Source organism: Apis laboriosa, unplaced genomic scaffold (assembly GCF_014066325.1).
Source record: "Apis laboriosa isolate Shangri-la unplaced genomic scaffold, ASM1406632v1 scaffold28_cov147, whole genome shotgun sequence".
Taxonomy (NCBI): Eukaryota; Metazoa; Arthropoda; class Insecta; order Hymenoptera; family Apidae; genus Apis; species Apis laboriosa.
In genome coordinates this window covers 1,136,637-1,160,594 of record NW_025222687.1, presented here as the reverse complement: position 1 = coordinate 1,160,594, position 23,958 = coordinate 1,136,637, and the positions used below count along the sequence as shown (strand labels likewise).

Here is a 23,958-nt window from a genome sequence, read left to right as displayed (position 1 = left end):
ACGACGAGCGATTCGAATTATCGTACATCGAATACATCTTTCTCTGTAGCATCGGTATTTTATTTTTAATCATTTGTTTCACACTGTTATCAACAGTTATTATTATCATACGATTATATCATATTATTATATACTATGTAATATTATTCGATCCCAAAGTGTGATTAAATATGATTAAATATCCCATTTCGAGGAAACCTTGAAAGCAGCGAGGCGTAAACGATCTTTCTCGAGTACTGTGCGCATTTTTGCCGAGAAAACGCCCGTAGCGAAAGGACTGAAAACGAAAGAATATTCTTTCCAGATGGCGCCGCGAACGGTAAAGCTATTCGAATTCGGTGGAAAGTTACGATCGTTACGAAGAAAAGAAAACTTGTTTGCACGCTTTGTTATTGTAAATTTTCCATTTTGGAATATATAAAAAAAAATTCCCGGCGAAATAAACGTATTTCCCCCTTCGGAATATTCGTTGAAACTTGGCCGTCGATTCTCTCGTGGTCCGTTTATGCGATCGCGATCTCGAAACTTTTCCTTCTGTTCGACGACGACGATCGACAATCGGGAGGAAAGTTTCGTTGATTCGATGAAATTTAGTTACGGGGAGTGTGGGAAAGTTTCGAGAAAATTATCAGGGGAGTTTCCCCTCCGAGTAAAACCGTTACATTTTCATGAGTCAACGAAACTGCTCGTCGCGTGTAATCGATAGATGTTAATTTCGTTCCGCTCGATTTTCCAAAATTTCCTTATCCATGTGCTGGATCCAATTTCCCATTCCCCACGAGTATAAGCTTTCCTTTGCTTGGCTTAAGGATTAACCTCGTTGCAAAATACGAATCGAGGTCGAGGATCGAGGACGATCTCGATTTGAGGGTGAAAAGAATGTAATAGAAGAATGGCGGAAAACGTGGTTAAATAATTTAACCCTCGAGGGTTAAATTGTCTCGCCTTATCAGAGTTGTTTATCGCTTAAGCGGGATTCGCAGCTTTCGAATGGGATTCCAGGGTGCTCGTTCGTCGCAACTTGGCGCCTCGTCGAGCACGTTGGCGTCGCGTCGACTCGTCGAATTTGCAATAAAGAGGGCGGATGAAAGGGGATGGTCGCCGACTAATCTTTCACTCCGCCCAGTTTCTCACTCCTTATTCATTAATGTTCATTTCGCGCCACCACCAACCTTTGCCATATTTTCTTTTCCTTTCTCTTTCTTTCGACTCAACGTGGTTAAAATTATCGAAATCCTCGAACAGGATTCGAAAGATTATATTATATCGATGTTATAACCCTCGATATCGCCAATGTTAATTATGGGATGGGATAACTTTGTTGTTGCCAAAGTTGGACAAGCAACCCTCTCTCAACCCCCTCGCCCACTTCCTTAACATTTACCCCTTTTAATAAGATGCAAACAGCGATCCGAGCGCAGAGATTTTACCATGGATTTACAGGAAGCTGTTGGAGGAGTCAGGTCCAGAGAAAATCTCCACTCTCCATCCCCTAAGGCGTTTCTGAAGAGCGTAGGAGGTCCGACAAAGCGCGCTCAATATTCTTCTCCGCTTGAATATATATATATACACACACACCCCCTTCGCAAAATTCCTTTAACCCTCCGTAATCGCGGCATGATATTTTCATAATCCATCCCCTCCCCCCCCATCGTGAAACTTTTACCGGCAGGTCTATTTTCACGAGGTCGAGTGTATTCCCAAAGTGGCCCATTCAGGGGCTCTACCGTATCTACCCTCCTTGCGAACGTCGAATAAGCCGAGAGAGAGAAGAATCCGGGAGTGGCGTTACAACTGTCAAATTATCTCGCCTACGAGAGCGATTTGATCTCAAAAATTATCCTGAAAAATTTTTCCTCCTCCTTCCTCGAAAGGATCGCGCGAATTGCAGTTACGTGTTCCGCGTATTTCTTTTGTGAAAGGAGTGGGGGGAGGGAAAGAAAGAAAGAAAGAAAGAAAGAAAGAAAGAAAGGAAAGAAAAAAAGCCGTGAGAAAGCGGGCAAGCTCGAAAGGAGAGAGGATGTAGCAGGAAGAAGGGACAATGGGAGGGGAAATGAGAGTGAAAGAGAGGAAAAGAAGGGTGGGAGAAGCATTGTTTCCCCGAGTGGGCCGCAAAAGAGCGTCGTCGAGTTAGAGGGATGTTTGTCTTTAATTAAAATCAGTCACAACCCGTTTCACGTGCTCTGACAATCCACCCTTTTCCACTCTCCCATCCCATCCCGCCCTCCGTCTCACTCTCGGCCACTTACCGGTTTGTCAAGCAGAATTCTTAATATTCAATTATTCCATCGCCGCTTTTAATTAGTCGCGCATCCGGCTTTCGTGTGCGTTCGCTTGTTTTCGATTGCAATTTTCGCCGAGAATCGATCCTGTGGGACGAAAACTTTCCGTCCTTTCCCTAAATGCCAAATGGATTTTCCTCCATTCCAACCGAAACACGATAATAACGTAATTTAATTTAAATAGTTGTATGCTTTCTTTTATGCGATTCTTCGTTACGCGATGATCGTGAAGTTCGCATTGCGAGAAATAAAAAATAACGGTGTCCAAAGAAGAAGCGAGATAACCGCTTTTATTATTACCGTTGCCTCCATTTTCACGTTGAAACGATGATGATTCTCAAATAAGACGTAAATTCTGTTTAACCGCGGTTGAAAAACACCGTCTCCCTTTGTCTCTAGAACAACCGCCATCGCGATAAAATAAAAACTCAACGGCTCTTTGCCTCCTTTTTTTTTCGTCTATTTTCCGCCCGAGCTCGGTGGCGGCTACACGTATTTAAAGGCACGACTATTTAACGGTAACCGATTGTTGGAGACAACAATGAAAGCCAGCCAGGTTTTATCATACACCTGCGCGCGACGAGAAAGGTCCTCCCGCGTGGAAAATGCGGCTCGAGCACACAGTGTCGCGCGCATTAAGCGCTGCCTGCAGGCGATGAACGTGACTAATTGAGAAACTTGAGGCAAATGTTCCACAATACGGGAACCTCTTTTGTAATAGGATTGCTTCCCAACAGTCGTGCGTTACTGTTATTTAGCGGCGTTAATGTAAGGGAAAATTTCATGCCCTCTTCTCGAGTACGAGACAAGTCTTCTTGTGCCCGGATCCGATGAATAGAACACAATCCAATGAAGAAAAGCATAATGCGTTTCCTCCCTTTTTCTTTTTTATCGTGACAATTTTTCCACAAACGTTGATATTCGAGATTTAAATATGTTTCTTTTGTTTATTTCTTCTAATTTAATTTTATTTCTTTTTTTATTACGAAAATTGGGAATTTACAAACTATCCTTTCGTATAAAATATACTTTACGTATATCGATTCGAATAATTTTTTAAGCGAAGATACAATCACGCGTTTAACTTTGTTGGATAAATTCAAATAAATGGGATCAGAATGGTATAACCTGACAAATTGCGCAACAAGAAAAAAAAATTCAGGCCTCTCATATCGAGAATGAGAACACGACATTCATCATCTCCCATTGATTGCGTGAAGGATGAACGTGTAGCACGATACGTACATATTTAAACTTCTGTAGGAATCCTTTCACTTTCGAGAGACGCGTCAACCTCTACACCATCTAGTGGAGACCGGGCGAACTATATCTCTCTGTTACATAATTTCCTCACAATTACACAAAGTTTTCAATTATTTTCGTGTTTTAATAAATTTATTCATTATTTATCGACTCAAATATGTATTTATTGATTATTAATCTTTCTTCCCCATAATTATTTTACTCTTCTTATCCATTAATTTCCACGTCGATCTCGATCATCGCTATAATAAAATATTATATTACTATTAGTAATCCTATTAAAAGAAAAACTTGGACGGCCTCGTAATGTCGAAAAACATGACCTTGAGAAAATTTTTCCTTCGTCGCAAATAATAAACTCGATATGTGAAGAACGCTCGAGTATATAATATATATATATACGTACATAAAATAGAGACGAGCAAAGACACGGGCAAAAAAGTCCAATCAAATCCTCACCCATGAATACCGATAGTCGTCACTTCGTCCCACTCTATCCTGGCTTTCGATAGTCGGTCTACACAGGCTTATCCAAGCGCATCAACAAAAACATTCATTAAATCCCGGGCGTGTGTCTGTCCCGTTCAAATAACTGCACACACCTTGGTCGGCGAGAAGGGACGAAGGAAACAGTGAAATTCGTTTAAACGTCCCTCTTTACAAGAGTCGTCAAGCTCGATTCGATCGATTTCGATTGCTCGTCGAACCAATACCGGCCAGATACGAGGGGCGTTCGGTAAGTGCGAGTCGTGGAGCACAATCAACTGGGACGACACCGAAGCGAGAGATCGATTCGAGTGGCGGATAGACAGAAACTACGGCGGGCTGAGTTCGAGAAGGGTAAAAGCGTTAACGAGTCGCGTTATTCGACTCGTTCGCAGCGCGGCAGCAGGAGTGGGGGGAAGTGAGAGAAAGAGAGAGACAGAGGAGACTGCGGCGCTCGACGCGGCTCAAAAGTGACACGTACGAAGGCGTAATTAGCGGCAATTATCGAATATCGTAGTTTCACGAGATACGCGTTGATTAATCCAAGCTTGTTACAAATGTAAACAAGTTTCTAGATAAATAGTGAATTATCTTTATTTTTATTTTAACGTATTACTATCGAGAGACGAAATATGGAAATATATAAATATTTGTGAGCAATTTTTCTGAACTTTCACGAGATAATGCTAAGGTGAAGAATACTATGATTAAAGAAAGAAAAAAAGAAAAATGGAAATAAATACCGATCAGAGTTGTGAATGACGAGAGATTGTAGTAAAAGGTTCTCGACATTCTGTAAATAGAGATAGAGCGATATTAAATCGCGATAACGATAATCGATCGATTAAGGAGACTTTTAAACTTTTGCAAGATTTTAACTCTTAGATAAATTGTGCTATCAAGAGCGCAATTCTCGTAAAATTACTAAATCTTTTTAAAAGCAAAATAAAACTACTGTTGTTTAACACTTGATTGTAAACAAAATATATAATTCGAAATAATTTGGTATTTGAAAAATAAAATAAAATCGTCACCGATTTTTAAATAAAGATAATAATTTTCACAATTTCCAATTCCAATTTTTAAAAAAAATATTATTTGAATTAGAAAATTACATTCAAATAATTTAATTACATTAATTGATCTAAAATATAAAATAATTATCAAAAATAAAAATACTCCTGAAATAACTAAAATTACATGATAAATGAGACTTGCAATTTTATTTGGTGATTTAATATTAATTAATCTAATTCTAATAATTGTTCTAAACTCTATAAATAATCATTGAATCATTGAAAAATATTATTTGAATTTATAATTAAAAATAATAAGATAATTAATATATATATAAATAAATAATATTTTAAATTAATGAAAATGAATAATAATTTAATAAATATTTATTATTAAGTAACAATATATTTTAAAAAGTATACGTAAATATTTTATCAAAATATTTCTTTTATCAGACATATTAAATAAATTTTAAATATTTTAATAATAAAAAAATTAGATATAACATATTTATTTATTTTTAAATGCAATTTAAATGTTATTATTTTAACTAATATCCAATTTACTAATTTAATTAACTCTATAAAATTCAAAATTATTTATATGCGTAAATAAATAAATAATATATTACTAATAAATTTTAAATAAAAAAAAATTATTTATTAAAAATATTTAAAAATTTAAAATTATTATATTCAATGCAATTTCGATGAAACGAATGATGGAAGCGGGAAGAGAGATCGACTTGTTCCTATCTCTGGCAACTATCTATCAACACAAGATACCGATACCAACTTGAAGAAAAACCATCTTCCTCGTACCGAATTCATTCTTTCTTTCTACATTCACGCGAAAAAGGAAAAGAAAAGGAGAAAGGAAAAATAGGACAAAGAGATGGTCGATGCTTGAGAGAGAGAGAGAGAGAAAAAAAAAACAAGGAGGCAGTGGCGGGGTATGCACAAAAGCCTCGTTTTCCGGAGGAGGAAACGCTCCGTTCTCGAAATTCGTCGATGATTACCACGGCTTCTTAATTAACCGTCCCTGATTGAGGGGGCCGGCCGTACCTACCGGCGATAATTAGAGGAGCTCGTCAGCCAGCCGGAATTTTTAATTGGCGAGTACGGAACAATTTCTTTTCGCCCTTGAAATCGAAGGGATGCGGAAAACACGCGAAAACCCGAAACTTGCTTCAGCCTTTCCGCAAGAGAAACCGAGAAACCGAGTTTCGATCGAATCGAATTAACCGCGGTATCAATTATAAAAATATTTCCCTAACACGAACGAATATATACACGAACGTATATGTATATATCTCCTTTTATTCGGTCATCATCGAACGAATAATCGAGCAGAAGATCGATTAGAAGAAAAGGATGGATAGGGACGATAAGCGAATGCAAATTAATTTCCAAGCGCGAAGTAATATTAATTTTACCACGAACACGACAATTCTACGGTGCAAATAAGTTACCGGTATGTGTGCATAACAGTATAATTAGATACGTCGGATATTCGTGTAGAATTTACGGAGCCAAGTACCACTCGAAAATTACAGCCGTTATTCACGCGACATGTGCTCACGTTCTGGAATATATGTATGTATATATATATATATATATATGCATATATATGGGACGAATTTGTCGTAAAAATTCGTATCTATCCTCTGAAACTGCATTTCCGCTTGGAAATTTATATCGCGTACGCGCGTACGTACGATTACGCTCGAGTTACGGTGGGACGGCCGGCGGGAATCTTTCACGTGTCGTTTTATAGGAGACGAGGAGGGAGGAGGGCGAGAATTTCTTCCCCCGCGGATGTTAATGACAATGGATGCCTTCTCATAAGTCGTTTGGCCAAGTTTGCGCCGGGATCGCTGCTCTGCTCCAGACACTCGTCACTGGATTTATTTCCTCGAACGACGCGTACCCGGGGTTACGTACACGGGGCTTGTCGAATTGGATTTGCCTCGAAAGGATCCTCGCGCAGACGTCAAGAACTTCTCGCCTTCCTTCCTTCCTTCCTTCCTTCCCCCTCTCCCCTTACCACCGTCGTACACCGTTATCCTGCCAACTGCAGCAGGCGATGCACCACTACCGTCCATACATTTTCCACCATTCTGCCGCTGCGAACAACCGTTCCCTTCTAGCTCACTCTTGACGCCGGATTTATCGTACGGGAACACCCCTTATTACTCGCTTATTGATACATCCGACACGCCAATAGCTTTCCACCCAAAGTCTCCAAAGTCGAATATCTTTGCTACAGATAGATAATTGTATATTATTTTATTCTGTAGATTCGTTTGAAATATATATATATATATATTTTAAAGTATTTTTAGTAGTTCGAATTATTTAACATTGGGAAATTTGGATCGTTTCGATATAACGTCTAGCATTATTTCTTATCGAAAAGGATCGGTATATATATATATATATATATATATATATATCGCCCACGCGCGATCCTACGTGTCCGCAATAAACAGTAAATGCGAGTCCGCCTATTGAATATTCATCCGCAGCGAGCAATTATTTATTTTCCCAGCGTGTCGAATTTTTCCACGATCCATTTTTGGCCGACCGAGAGGAACGAGGAGGGAGGGAAGGGGGGGGGGAGCTCCGTTTCGAAACGCACGATTTATAGAAAGTCATCGAGTTGCCAGAAATTATAATTAACGCCGTTCGTTTTAAATTTCATTCGACGCGGTATCGAGCATTCTATCTCCTATTTCACGCGCTAACTAATGACAACATTTATATTAAGCGAATGGCGGAGAAAAATTTTTAATAATCGTTCAATCTCTTTCCAAATGATTATACGATCAAAAAAAAGAAAAAAAAAATGTTATTAACGAGATACGTCAAAATTCGTAAATAATAATTTATTCGCGAAATTCGTTCATTCGATGATATTATTTTCCACTTTATTATTATCGTTTATTATTACGCTTAACGAGCAACAACTCGTACATCTTTATCGACGAACGATGCTATACAACGGGCTAAACCAAGCCTCGTTTTTCCTACGGGACGAGAGAGGAGGATAAAGCAGGGAGAAGAATACGCGTTTTTTTCCACCTAATGAATTTTTTAACGGGGTCGTACATCGGTCGTAGCTCAACTGAAAACGATAAAGCGCACGGTTATTAGACGGAGCCATTCTCTACGACGACAACGACAACGCGGGAAAGGACAGAAAAAAGAAAAAAAGAAAGAAAGAGAAAAAGAAAAAAGCAGAACGATGGAAGCATAAAAAATGTCAGAGGATCACGAGCAATTTCCAATGGATACGGCGGAACGGAGTATTATGTTTGCAGGCCGATTTTTATGCGATGATAGAGTTCGACAGGTACGACCGTTTCGCAATATGTGCACGGGCACGTCGAACGGGCATCCAACGATTTTCCACGCATTCCGATTCCCTCGTTTCGAGTCACGCCAAGATAGAGCTTTTTCGACGCGCGACATTCTCTTTGTCACCGTCATTCTCCTCGACACCGATGTTTGCACGGACATTATAGCTCGACCACTTTACACCGTGTGCACCGTCTAATATTTTACCAGCTAGCTCGACCCCCTCCACTTTGCGCGGGTAGCGCCGATATTCGCGCGGTGGACAGTTGGCAAAATACTTTGTGGGACGTGGGCACGCGTAACGTTGCGTAAAAAAATGTTTCGAGCAAAAATTGCCGCGCTTCGAAACGGTCGTCGAATGAGAGAACGAACGTTATTTGCTCATCGCGTTCTTTTTCGCCGACAGTTTTTTTTTTTCCTCTCTATTTTTGTTTTATTTGTTTTTTCGTATTTGTTACTTACGACTATTTTTACGATCGGCCATTTACCGTTTCCCGTCGTTATCGCTCTCTTTCGAATCGACGAATAACGGAAGATGCTTCGTACGTACGGGATTAATATATATTTTTTGATAGTTTCAGATATTTTACGATGATACGCGAAATATATTCGCAACGCAGTAGACACGCGGAGACACGAGCTATTCGTTTAGGATAAATTCCATTGACGTCGTGAAAACAGATTTCGATCTTAGTTAATTGCAAATTCTATTCAATGTGTTCGTGCGTACGCGTGTATTTATATAATCCAGGCAGATGTGCTGCGTCAAACGTCTATTAGACGCACAAAGCGATGGGCGATCATAATTGTAACGCGTATAGATATCGGCATGTACAATACGTTGCATTATCAATGCTTGCCTATCTTCTTGGTAACATCGAATCACGCCATATTGTCGCCATTATCGATATACATTTAGGAAAATTGATCGATAGCGTTGCTCGTAATATTAGGCAGAAAATTAGATAAAAAGTTAAATTGATTCACGCACCACTTTCTCTTTCTCCTTTCCCTTTATTTACCAACTGTTGTCTCGCTAATACGCGCGTTCATATTTAAATACGCTAAACCACTTTCGGTCTGTACGCGTGCATTTGGCACGTACCATATGTCACATGAAAACCGATGGCATCTCGATTCGATCCTAAAAATGTCGATTCAATACGATATTAACCGATAATTTCGGTTATCGATACACGATTTTTAACCAATAATCGCGCGTTAAAAATTACATTTCTGAATGAAAATTCTCCCAAATTCTCTCGGCGAAAAGAAGATTGGAATATTTTTCAATTATTCATATTCGCGATCACCATTATTCCGAGTAATTCGATTAAGGAAAGTATTCCAGACAATTAGAAGTAAACTTACGCGCCCGTATCCGGCGCAATTTAACCAATGAGGAATAAGGATTAAAGGAAAATCCCTAATACCATTTTCCTCGCCATTAGTAGGTTTATTGATCCTCTCATGCTCCTAATGTATTCGAGGCGAGAACCGATGCAACTACTCGAGAGTAATACGGACACAGTTATTTCGATTGGAAATATTTCCGCGAATCGGATAAAAATATATTTTTCCACGCAAAGGCCACGTGTTTTATATATATATGTACGTACGTATATATACATATATATAGTCGCGAAATTCGAAATATCGTTGCAAGAGAGGATAAAATTTTAAACGATTAAAATAACTCGGATAATTTTTATTTGTTTATCCGTCGACATCGATATATTTCATGTTATTTGTTATCTGGTCGCATTTCGTTGATTTTACTTTACGTAATAAAATTATAACGGGCGTAATATTCTCATTTACGTATCATTTAATTAGAAATTTTCTTTCGTTAACAAACGTTAGAGTTTAATGATTTTGATGCAGGAATTGTTAACGTTTAATATTAATTGATTTAAAAATTTTTCCAATTCTTAGAATAAAACTTTTACCAAAATTTTAATCCGCGAAATAATCGTTCCTCACAAACGATACTTATAGTTGGCAAAATTCTTGTCGTTAGATTTGGAAAATTAAATTATTTCTACAAACGTAAAATATCAATTTTTCAGTCATTCTACCCTTGACAAGCATCCTTATATTTTGTATAAATTATTTAGTGCATTCATTACTTCCTCTGCACTCAATTAATAAAGTATTATACACTCTGAATTATTGTATTCGACGACAAAATGAATATTTCTTCAAAAAGAATCAAAGAAAGCTTTACAATTACTCCTTTGAATGCCGCCGTACAAAATTTACACAATGTTCAACTGCAACGAAATTTTCATAAAACAATAAATATTTCTCTTTATTTCTAATATTTATATCCAATCTCATTTCTCGTACAAAATATTTATAATCAAAGAGAGAGTGTTCCTTACTCTTATCTCCTATCTAATCATTTCTGTCCATTTGACGTGTAATTATCAATAAATATTAAAAAACCAAATATTAATAAATATTTATATATCCATCTCATTCACAATTCCTCTGCACTCAATTTTACGAAATCTATCGCGATGCTTCCCCCATCATTTACAATCTAATAATCGTATTTCATAATCAAGAAAAAAATAGTTATACCTTATTCATTTCATTAACAACTTCTCTCCAAATTCTCCTATTTCTCTACTCAATTTTACGAAATCTTTTCGAGCAAATACTCATCCCTTATTCACTTCATTCACAAATCTCTATGCTCAATTTTACAAAATTGTTGTATATTATTATAAATTGTTGTATAATATATATTTGTATAACTTTTATAATGCTTCCTTCATTTATAATCTAACAATCGTATTTCACTATATCTCATCCCTTATATCCTCCTCATTCACAAACCTCTGTTAAACTTAATTAAATTCAATTCTACGAAATTTATCACTTCCATCATTTATAATCTAAAATCGTATTTGGCATAGAAAATATTGCCGAATAAATACTCATCTCTTATATTCACTCTGTATTTAATTAGACTCAATTTTACGAAATCTTTTCGAGTAAATATCATCGCTTAATTAATTAACCTCATTCACAAATCTCTGTATTCAATTAGACTTAATTTTACGAAATCTTTTCCTCCATCACTTATAATCTAATAAAGATATATGTCGCATAGAAAATACGACATTCATAAATCTCTGTTAAACTCAATTAAATTCAATTCTACGAAATTTATCGCGACATTTCCCTCTCATTTATAATCTAATAATCGTATTCCTTATATAAAATACTGCCAAGTAAAATACTCATCCCTTATTCACAAATCTCTGTACTCAACTAGACTCAATTTTACAAAATTTTTTCCTTTATTATTTATAATCGTATTTCTCATATAAAAATACTGTCGAGTAAATATTCTTTCCTTATTCACCTCATCCCTTATTAACCTCATTCACAAACCTCTGTACTCAACTACACTCAATTTTACAAAATCTTTTCCTCCATTATTTATAATGGTATTTCATATAGAAAATACTGTCGAATAAATATTCTTTCCTTATTCACATCATTCTCTTCTCATATTATAACTAGACTCAATTTTTTTTTTTACTCGAAATCTTTTAAACTTCTTTTCTTCTCTGTTAAACTCAATTAATAAACAAAATTCAATTCTACGAAATTTATCGCGACACTTCCATCATTTAATTAATCTAATAATCGTATTTGGCATAGAAAATAATGCCAAGTAAAATACTCATTTCTTATTAAAATCCCTCATTCACAAACCTACTCAACTAGACTCAATTTTAGGAAATCTTTTCCTCCATCATTTATAATCGTATTTCTCATAGAAAATATTCGAATAAGTATTCTTTCCTTATTCACCTCATTCTTTATATTTTATTGAAATCTTTTCGAGTAAATATCATCTCAAACTTAATTAAATTCAATTCTACGAAATTTATCGCGATACTTCCATCATTTATAATCTAATAATCGTATTTGGCATAGAAAATAATGCCAAGTAAAATACTCATCCCTTATTAACATCCCTCATTCACAAACCTCCGTACTCAACTAGACTCAATTTTATAAAATCTTTTCTTCCATCATTTATAATAGTATTTCTCATATAAAAATACTGTCGAGTAAATATTCTTTCTTTATATTCAATATTATTTCTTTATATCAATATATATATATATCAATATATCAATATATCAATATATTATATCAATATATATACTCTTTATATCAATATTATTATTATATTCTTTATATTCTTTATATTCATCATTCTTTATATTCAACCAGACTCAATTTTACGAAATCTTTTCGAGTAAATATCATCCCTTATTAACCTCATTCACAAACCTCTGTACTCAACTACACTCAATTTTCCTCCACCATTTGTAATCTAACAATAGAAAATACATTCACTCTATTAAACCCAATATTAAATTCAATTCTACGAAATTCACACTTTCCCCTCCTTTATAACCTCCTAATAATCGTATATATAATTGTATATAAATATAATATATATATATATATATATAAAGAATATAATAATAATATTGATATAAAGAATATATATATATATTGATATAAAGAAATAATATTGAATATAAAGAAAGAATATTTACTCGACAGTATTTTTATATGAGAAATAGGTTATATATATATATATAAAACCTAATAATCCATAAAAATGTATATATAACCTAATAATGCTCGTAGAAAATACTCTACGACTAAATACTTATTACTCCTCGTACACAATTTGCCCCGCCCACAAGCTTGCTTAATTTCACGAAATGAAACGAACGGGCGAGGACGCCTCTCCGCTTCGAATCGAAAGCGAGGAGGGGAGCGGAGGGGAGGGGAAGGGAGGGGAGGATGATCGGTGCGTCGAAGAGGACGCGCCTCGATTAATACGTCGGCAAGTATGCAAGTGATTCGCAATCCAATCCGGCGAACGTCGGCCATCGGTTTATACGGGAAATTTATACAGGGCGGGACGAGAATCGGCGCGGCTATATTCCCCGATATACACGCTCCCATACCCGTGATTCCGTACATATTTACACGTGTCTCGCATCGGCGGGCGCGCGTGATTTACGCAAATACTCGGCGAGCGAGAAGGAAGACGCGTGAAAATTTATCCTCCCCTCATCGCGGATCATCGATCCGCCGATGGAAACGGGTTAAGCCTAGCGATCGCCTGTTTGCACGGCGAATTAATATATGCTCATCAGCCTGTTTCTATGTTTGCCCGGACAATTTCGTTGCACGGAACACGGGCACGGGTTATGTTTGCCCGTACCTATCCTCGACCGCCACTCCTCCCCCCCCCCTCCGCCGTTATTTCCGAAATATCAGCGAGGGCAATAGAACGTGTGGATGGATTCCAAGTTGAGGATATATAATAACGCGTGTTAAAAATTGGGGATTGATTTGAAACGAGGAATTTGAAGGTAGGGATGGTTTTTGATTTGTTTTGTTATTGGGATTGTTGGGATTTTGAAGTATATTGGAATAAGAAATTTGGAGGTTTTTATATTATATTAGAATATATTTTATATTTTTTATATATATTAGAATAAGGACGGTTTTTAATTTATTTGTGCGATTTTGAAAAGTTGGATTTTGAAAATTGGAATTTTGAAATATATTGAAATAAGAAATTTGGAGATAGGGATGGTTTTTAATTTATTTGTACGATTTTGAAAAGTTGGGATTTTGAAAATTGGGATTTTGAAATATATTGAAATAAGAAATTTGGAGATAGGGATGGTTTTTAATTTATTTGTACGATTTTGAAAAATTGGGATTTTGAAAATTGGGATTTTGAAATATATTAGAATAAGAAATTTGGAGCTTTTTATATTATATTAAAATATATTTTATATATATTAGAATAAGGACGGTTTTTAATTTATTTGTGCGATTTTGAAAAGTTGGGATTTTGAAAATTGGAATTTTGAAATATACTGAAATAAGAAATTTGCAGGTAAGGACGGTTTTTAATTTATTTGTACGATTTTGAAAATTGGAATTTTGAAATATATTGAAATAAGAAATTTGGAAAAGGGATGGTTTTTAATTTATTTGTACGATTTTGAAAAGTTGGGATTTTGAAATATATTGAAATAAGAAATTTGAAGATAACGGTTTTTAATTTATTTGTACGATTTTGAAAAGTTGGGATTTTGAAATATATTGGAATAAGAAATTTGGAGATAAGGATATTTTTTAATTTATTTATACGATACTTGAAATTGAATAAAATTTTTAAAAATAAGTTTTAAAAATTGGGAGATAACGATATTTTTTAATTTATTTATACGATATTTGAAATTGAATAAAATTTTTAAAAATAAGTTTTAAAAATTGGGATTTTGGATTGAAATAAGAAATTTGGAGATAGGGATGGTTTTTAATTTATTTATACGATTTTGAAAAGTTGAGGTTTTGAAAATTGGGATTTTGGATTGAAATAAGAAATTTAGATGAATGGGGATGGTTTTTAATTTATTCGTACGATAGTTGGGATTTTGAAATATATTGGAATAAGAAATTTGAAGGTAAGGACGGTTTTTAATTTATTTATACGATACTTGAAGTTGAATAATAACGTATCTTAAAAAACTGGAAGTAAAAGGTAATGATGATTTTAATTTATTTATACGATACTTGAAGTTGAGAATAATAACGTGTCTTAAAAATTGGAATTTTAAAATTGAAATAAGAAATTGGTTTTAATTTATTTTTGCAAAATAAAATCCGCAAGATGAAAAATACGTGTTTTCCACGTGTATGCGCTTTTTTTTTACAAGTATTGTACGTATGCACAGCCATTTTGAATTTCAGTTGCATTTTTCACCGTTTTACGATTATTTTTTTCTACTTATCGAAAATCGATAAATTCGCCCCTGGGAATCCCCTTCGATTTTTTATCCGCAGCATCGAACGTGTTCAATGCAACAACAAGAACGTACAACTCTTTTTGAATATTTTCCGTGACTTTTAATTATTTCTCGAATTATTATAATAATAAAAAATAAAAGCGCAAGATAGCGGAGACGAGAATCTCGGAACAGAAGAATTTTCTTCTGTTCGATTCACCACGTGTCCATTGTGCGATGAAATTCACGAAGGATGAATTCATCGCGCTGTCGAATTAATTCTTTGTATCCTGCGCTCAAAGGGGCTTGGCAAGACAATGGAGGAGTATAACGTTGGTCGGTAACAATCGGCCGAACGTAACGAAATATTTTTCGCTCTTTGTACGAAATTATTTATGCTTCCAACTCGTGTTTCTTCTCTTTTTTTTCTATTTTTTTTTTTTTTTTGAAAGAGAAATCGAGAACAACGAGCACGCCAACAACGCGGAGGTGTAAATTTCGGAGATGGAGAATGGATCCACGTGATAAATCAAGTTTTCGAGTTTAACAAACCACGTTTCTATGACGTTTCTATAACGCGAGACGGCAAGAGGCGGCAACGTTTATAATACAGATACAATTTAACGTAACAGCACTTGTGCAACGTACAATTCATTAGAAAATCTGGTGTTATTATCCGAATTAACGTGTATGCAATTAATGTTGACAATATTGCGGATTAATTTCGAAATTATTGTGATTGGGCAACGATGATGAATTATCATTGCGCGCGCGAATCGATCTAATACAATTAAATTATTTTATGACAAATCGTTTAATAATCGAAGCGATTCGTCGTTAAAATGGAAAATTTATTTATCTATTTCATCCATCGTATCGTCTCGCGACAAATATAATTTTAACATCGTTCCGTCGAAAAAGATGTAAATACCGATCGGTTCCCTCCTCCGACATAAAGATAAACATATAGACAGCTGTCGCAACGCACGACGCACCGACCGTATCACGGCTCAGAGAGCTGTATTGACAGAGTATTTCGCATAGCCAACTGGCCGAGATGACATGTAAATTCGGAAGCCATGATTGGCACAGCGATTCCTATGATAATCGAGATAGCACGACGAGAATTCTAATGAATCATCGTCTAACGTCCTATCCTCAACGATTAATTTCGATACAATATTGATTATGCTTCCTCGTATCCTCCACACTAACTTCTAATACGTTTAAATTCTTTCCTTAATCATGCTCACGCAGAATCCTAATAATTTCCCTTAATCGAAAAATACCAAAAAAATAATTCCTTCTCGCATTTAACACGAAAATCATATTCGCGCGTTAAGGGAATGATTTCCATCCCAACGAGTATCAAAAGTTATTCGCAAGACTCGACATCGATCGAGAGAAACTTGTGGAATCTTTGCCACGCCACTCCTCATAGCTTATTTAAGACGACAAAACCGTGTATCGGCAACCGCGCGCGTCAATCGTCTCGGTTTCACCTATCCCTACGGCTGTATCAATACGTAATGTATTTACACTTGTCTACTACAACCGCAACAACTGTCCTCCATTTATTATGCGCATATCGGCGGGAATATGTGAATACGCGGATCCTACAGGTACAAACGCGCACGCAACGAGGCGTGCGTGTGCGCAAACACGAGACACCCATGGCGGATCGTTCAGCCATAAACCATGGCGGTTTACGTTATCGTCTGGCCGGATCTACCCGTCGGCAAACTGCTGCAATTTGGCTAACGTTCCTTGCAGCCCGCGTGTGTGTGTGCGCACGGGCGCGTGTGCGTGTGTGTACTCGTGGAAATTGCTAGGGAATGAAACGACGCGCATCCACCACCGACTCATCCCAGTGGACCGACTTTTTTTCCCTCCCCTCTCCATATTTTTCCTATAATACACAAACGAATGATTAACGACGAGTTCGTATATAAAGAAACGTCCGTATTCGGTTCTCGAATGTCTGTCGTTCGACGTTTATCTCGATCGCGAAACGACGGCGAAGACGGGAAGGAGGAGAGGGGGGAGAGTGGACAAAAAAGTAATTGGTTCTGGAGTCGAACGAGTCCACGCGAAAGCTTCACGAGAAGAAATTAAATATAAATGAAACATATACTGTATATATATATATAGTGTATGTGTCGGTTTCTTTAATTCTATTTATTTTGAGGACGAGTTGCGCGAGGGAATCGAACAGCTTCTGAAGAATATAGGAGAAAACTTTTACGTTTTTTCTTTTCTTTTCTTTTCTTTTATCTCCAAACTTAACAAATATGGAATAAAACAATTTGGCAAAGGAATTTCCATAAAAAAAATCTCGCGACAAAGAATATTTCCTCCTCGTCGTTTCCCGGCGACAGATGCGGACTATCAACTCGTCGTTGTTTTACGAGTTTTGCCCCCTCATCCCTCCCCCACCCATGGAACGAGGAGCCACGTTGCGTCGACTTGTTTGTCGGTCCGTTTCGCGGTCCAGACGGGGCAAACACGACGGAAACCGATTGCGCCGCACGCACCGGCCGTGTCTGGGGCCAAATTAAAAATCAATTCGAGAGGACCGCGTTAATTCGAAAGTGTTCGACCGGCTGTTCCTCCTCACCGGACAGTACGTGTACGGACAGCTCTCGGCCGGTAATACGCGCGAAAAGTTCCAAATCAAACGGTCGACACCCTCTCCTTCTTCTCGTCCAAAATATTTCCGTTACACGTACATATACATACATACGTTCTTCGCGTTGGTGATTCGATTAAAAATTTGTTTGGCCGCGAATTCGAAACGTAAAATTCGAAACTGTTGCGCCCAGTTTCTACATGGGATTTTTTTTTTTTTTTTTTTTTTTTCTATTCGCGGTTCGCTTATCTTCACGGTGGACGTTCAACTGCGTGTATGTACGCACTGTTCGATTAGTCGCCGAGAAATATTTATAACGGAGAGAGAGTATATTAAAAGTGTTGTATAGAAATAGAGAGGGGAGGGAGTTTTGGTACAATATTTACGTAGGATCGTTTGTTAAACCTTTCGCGTCACTTTTTGAAACTGTAGAGAGATTGGTGAATTTCATATCCGTTTAAAAGTTTATTCGCGATATTTCATCCTTGGTTCGAGCTTTTTTCACGAAAAACTAGTTTTCGAAAAATAATTCAAACTTTTCTCATCTACGTTATATAATGAACGAAATGGAAATCTATCGATGTCAAATGCAGAGAGCGCGAGAGTTCTCCCCCTTCAGCAATTCCAATACGCTCTTCCCTATTTACCATACCGTGGTATCGAGCAACGAAAATCGAAAATATTTCTCGATTCGTGGAAAGTTTATTACCAGATATTTCGAAATCGAAACTTTATCGTTTTATAATCTTTTTCATCCATTCTTTTTTAAACTAAAATCCCCGTTTCCATATACTTCGTTTCGCTTCGGTCGAAAATATACTTTTTCAATTATCTAACTAACGTTTCGAAATTGCAGAACAGGCTCTCCGTGCAGTCCTTCTGTCCCATCAACTGTACAACTACGCACCACGCTAAAAGTCCTCCATCGAACCGTTTTCCCGTATAAATGTTTGAAACTTTCTCAGGGATACGTGCTGACTCGGCACGATGAGAGGCGTCAGCCAATCGCGTACTCGTATTTTCGTGTACTCCGACAACCTTGCCTGCGCTTGCCTTCTATCCATACTTCTCCTGCCCATAAATGTGTGAACGCTTGCCGCTTTTAAACAAGTATAAATTATAAAATGATGTTTGCTCGTAACTGCTAATGCAAGCAGTTCGTCCAATCCTTATTTATATTATATACAATATTATATACAATATTATATACAAAATGTCTGAATCGAAAAAATTATATTTTCCAAATTCCATATAAAGTTACTTTATTGCACAAAATAATAAATTACGCGAAAATAATGCCAAATGAAGTTATGGTCAAATATTATTCAAGAATTTCGATAAATAATTACTTGAAGTAACTTTATTCGAATTATCTTATTTATTTTTATACAATAAACATAAAAAGTTCAATCGTTGCGTATTTTTAATTTTTGCCATCGAGTCAATCGGCGTTCTAAGAATAAAAATATCTTATAAACTTCTAATATATTTCTAAACTTTTACAACCCACGTATCTATATATCCCTCTGTCTCATTTATCGCACCAAAACGTGTAAAATTGAAACGAGCATCAATGATAGCTACTAGACTTTTCAACCGTAATCGTCCGTAAATAATAAAATTGGGCAAATTTTTCCATTTAATTCTTTCCATCGATTCTCGTTTTAAGAATAAAAAAAAAATAATAATAACATTGCTATAAATCAACAATATACATTCCCAATCCTACGCACGAGAATCATCCCTCTTCCCTCGCCTACCTGCCCTCCACCGCGCTATTCGTCAATGCTACCATCCCTCTCTCGAGCCACCTTTCGCTCTCTGTCACCGCTCTGCGCTCTCCTCTCTCCCCTCCCCTCCCCCCTTTTTTTCGCCGCTTTCAAGCAATGCTCGAGCCGACGAAACGAAGTTTTCCGGCGGAGCTAAAGTCATTTCGCTCGCGCAATCTAAGTTAAGTGACTTTCGAGAGCCCTCCTCCCTTCCTCCCCTCCCCCCCCCCTCCCCCTCCCCCTCGGACGACTAAACTCGCCTCCAGTGCCGGGCGATGCCGCCACGACGCGATATCCAACCCTTTCTCTCCCCTTCCCTCCCCGTTCCGTCCTCCGCGACGCGCCACAGAGGGGAAGAGGGGGGAGGGGGAGTCGAGATCTAACGATTATCGTCGGCCGTTAAGTTGGCACGGTCGCTTGCGCGGCTGAGAAATCGGCTCTGAGAACCGACCCACCCATTGTTACACGTCGTTTCCTTCGATTTGTGTTTCACCTTGCGCGAAATCGGCGAGGGGGGGGGGGAGGGCGCCTCCCTCCCTCCATCGAGCATTTTTCAAGGCGACAGGTAGGAGGGGTAAGGAGATCGGGTCGACTCTCGTAGTCAACGGCTGATAAGTTTGAGGAGCAAGTATTCAGCGATATCTGAATACCTTAGGATGGAAGAACTCGAGAGACGCTCGTGGAGAGGGCTACTTCTAGTAACAGGCTTTTTTTCTTTCTCTCTGAAACAGAAAGGGAGAGGCGAGCAGAATTTACTCGACGAATTTTATAAGCACGATTGGATCGAATAACGCGAATGCCGTTACGATGTCTTGAAAGATGAGAATTTTTTAGAATTAATGGAAGGAGTTTGAAAAATTCGTCCATTTTTGTAAATTAATTTTTTTGTAAATAACGCGTTGAAAAATGAAAGTAAAAAAAAAAAAAAGGGTACTTTTCGCGGACCGCATGCTTCTCAAATTTCAGCGAGGATAACGTAGAATGCGTTACGGGGAAACCGTACCTCTTTTGTGATAAAAATACGAAAAAAAGAATTATTAAATCCGATACCCGAAATGTAGAAAATTTGCTTTGAAAAAATATTTTACGAGGCGTTGATAAGATATCAATGATTATGTAGCTTCGTTGGAGCGAATAGATGGATAACCGGATACCGATTCGAGCTCTCATCAATGGAAAATTGCATAAGCATCGATTTACAAGAGGGCGGGATATCAAAAATTAATAACCTCGTCTAACGCGTTCACGCTCGTGCGCGATCATCAATCGAGAATATATATCGAATTCACGGTGGAACGCTCGTTTCCAATTTGCAACCAAATTCTCTCTCGCCGATATCCATCTCTCGCCGATCGCGCAACGACGCGCATCCACCGTTCAACCGTGGAAAAGCTGATGGATACGTCGAGACGTTCGTAAGATCATTGACAGCGGAAATGAGCGATGGAGGCAGCCGGCCAAGCGGGAGGCGGGAATTGCCTCGATTTTCCAAGAGTCACGAGCACCACCGCCTCGTAAATACAGCCATTCCACGATTTTTCCCCTCTTTTTTCGCGCTTTTTCGCCAGAAAACTGACGCGTCCAAGCTGTGTGTACATAGATAGAGAGGCGTATGAATCATGGAACCGTAAAGTGATATCGAATGGAACAGAGAACTAAGTACGGTACACAGAGCCGGCGCGTGTGTTATAACCGTGTTGACCGTCAAAAAGGAAAATCTACTACACACACACGCACGCACACACACGCGCGCAAGCGAGCGCCATTCCGTACACATTCGACCAGGCTGGCCGAATTGTGGAGCATGGTGATTTCGGCTCCATTTTGAAGAAACTCGTGGGAAACGCGGTTTGGAATGGTCTTAAATTGGAAGGAAAATGGGCGGAACGTGTGTTGGTCCTACAGCGATGCCGTAAATCAAAGTGGAAAATAAGGAAACGATAAATTCTCTAGTCCGAATACAATTTAACTTTGAATGGATCGTATAGTGAAATGTATAGTGAAAGGAAAAAAATATTTCGTACATCTTTTGAAAACGACTTGAATTTTTTTTTTCTTTTTGCGATGTCAAAAGAATTAGTTTTAATACGTGTAAGAGAATTTTTTAAAAATTATTCATTGATCGGAAGAAAAAAATCATAATTTTTTTGTCTATGATGTCTACGATAAAAATTTAAAACGTGCACTTTATGAATCTAATTTCATCGAAAATTCACGATCGATGCATGAAAAAGCTACGGATATAAAGATTTATTGCAATTATAGATCAAAAATCGTGAAAAACAATGAGTTTTCAATCGTTTTGCAGTTTCAAATCGTTTGATCCGATTTAAAAAAATTTATTTCATTTTAAAGAGTATATGATATATAAAGGAATATTTTTTCCCCCTCTCACTTTCACGACTTTTACACGATATTAACGCAATGAGATAATGCGTGAATTTTAAAGAACGATAACGAAGAGTAAAATGATAATTCGAGGACGAAAAACGACGAGTTTATTTCTCTCGCGTAAAATTATCCTTGATTGTAACGCAATTTCCCCCCTTGATAAACGAGTCCGTAACATTTTTTTTTTCGCGACGCTACTTGATATTCCATTAAGAACGGGGGACGAGAGGGATTCGACGTGATTAACGCAAATGCGCACTGTTAAATTCGTTCATCGTTTATCAGGGTTATTGTTAATTCGATAATTATACGGGGTCGTGACTCGTTACTAGTCGTTCCTAATTAAAAGTTCAACGATACACCCATTGCGCAGTTTCCCGTATCACTCTCTTGATGAAGCGACATCGATGACAAAGTTAATCGAGTATTCGTGGTTCTTTTGAATTCGTCATTCGATACGATAAAATGCTAGAGTTTAATTCTACGTGCCTCCGTCTTTTTCTTTTTCCCTTCCCTTTCGATGATGACGAACCGTTCAACGCGTTACGATTGTAGCAAAATTTGTTCTCGATGAAATATTTCTGTACGATAAATATAACGTAATAATATTTTACGCGCCACGAATCGATGTGTTTCTTCGAAATACGTAGTTAGTCGCAAAAAGTATTTGGCTTTGTGAATGTTAAATGAAACGAAGTCGCGTTTTTGTTCTGGGAAATTCGCCTAAGGCAGTCGTAGATTTCCAATGTATATTTTGTTTCTAACATCGTTTGAGTAAACACGAATGTAAACAATACACGATTTAGTGCGTAGTCATTACATTTCATAATATTGTTCTCTTAAACGTATCCATCGTTCGTTGACTATAATTTGTTAATTTTTTCTTATTACGCGATAAATAAAGAATAGAATGCAAAAAAATTTCCATTTTCTACGATGAATATAATATGTAATAAATAAATATCTTATATGAATAAAGAATAATCGTGAAAGAAACGACGTATAAATTACCGTATAAATTAAAAATAGTCGGCAAAGTACTCACCCAACAGTTTCATAACCTGGGACTGGCTGATAAAGATATTCAAGTATCCATCGCTGCACCCGACCAGAACCAGAAGAACGAACAACTTGCATCGCAATAAATCACACGATCCATCACCCCACCGCATTGTTTCACATAATAACATCACGTACCGACCGTGATCACGCGCGAAAAACCGTCTACCACTTTTACCGCTTTTCTACATGGTCTACACACGTGACCATAACCTCAAAAAAGTCCTGTGGCTCGCGTTCACAACGACAAACGTCACTCGCATCCTTTTTACCGTGCACAAAATCCTCGTTCAACGTTACATTTCCACGTGGCCGATCCTCGAGTGCACAATTCGAAACTCGATCAAACTTTACGAACCGAATTCCATTTTTATATTGCCGAAAGAATCAAACGTCGAAGGATATCTGTTCGATCTGTACGTCACGGATCATCCATAGTCGAAGGAAATATCGATGAGAGCGAAGATCACATGGTTACTCGTCGCGTCGGCGAGATATCGAGGGAAGGATCGAAACGCGGGAGAAACGACCTCTACGTCGTCGGTGTCGGAGCGCAACTGACGAATGTCGTTTGGAGAATTGAAAGCGCCACGAATCGCGCATGCGCGCTTTCCGGGGTGCGACACCGAATACGCGACGAATCGTGGGGTATAACAGGATGTGCGTACACCCTATGAATCGTGGTAAGTGTAAATCACACCTTTGGATGGCCAACCAACCGTGATGCACTATCAGAATCGTCGAAATATCGAACGATATCAAAATAAGAGAATGTGAAATAATCTCTTTTCACATTTTTTCTCTTTACTTTCTTTTTTTCTTTTTTTTTTTTTTTTTTTTTTTTTTATA

The 23,958-nt window shown here is 37.4% G+C and overlaps 1 protein-coding gene across 4 annotated transcripts in view; it reads right to left on the bottom strand.

Moving 5' to 3' along the window:
- The window catches only part of LOC122714237 (tyrosine-protein kinase Drl-like), a 99,724-nt gene extending 76,190 nt beyond the window's left edge, over window positions 1-23,534 (bottom strand). The window contains exons 1-2 of one of the 4 annotated variants that reach the window (XM_043935422.1): window positions 4,148-4,326; window positions 3,952-4,071 (exon numbers count right to left, since the gene is read on the bottom strand). Coding sequence is in view for 2 of the 4 variants with exons in the window: in XM_043935419.1 (XP_043791354.1) it covers window positions 23,096-23,240 (145 nt within the window). In the remaining 2 variants the exon portion in view is untranslated. Of the gene's footprint in view, window positions 1-3,951; window positions 4,327-23,095 lie in introns of those variants that run through there. The other 3 variants (XM_043935420.1, XM_043935419.1, XM_043935421.1) reach the window with 3 other exon arrangements.
- Between the last annotated feature and the right edge of the window lie 424 nt (window positions 23,535-23,958).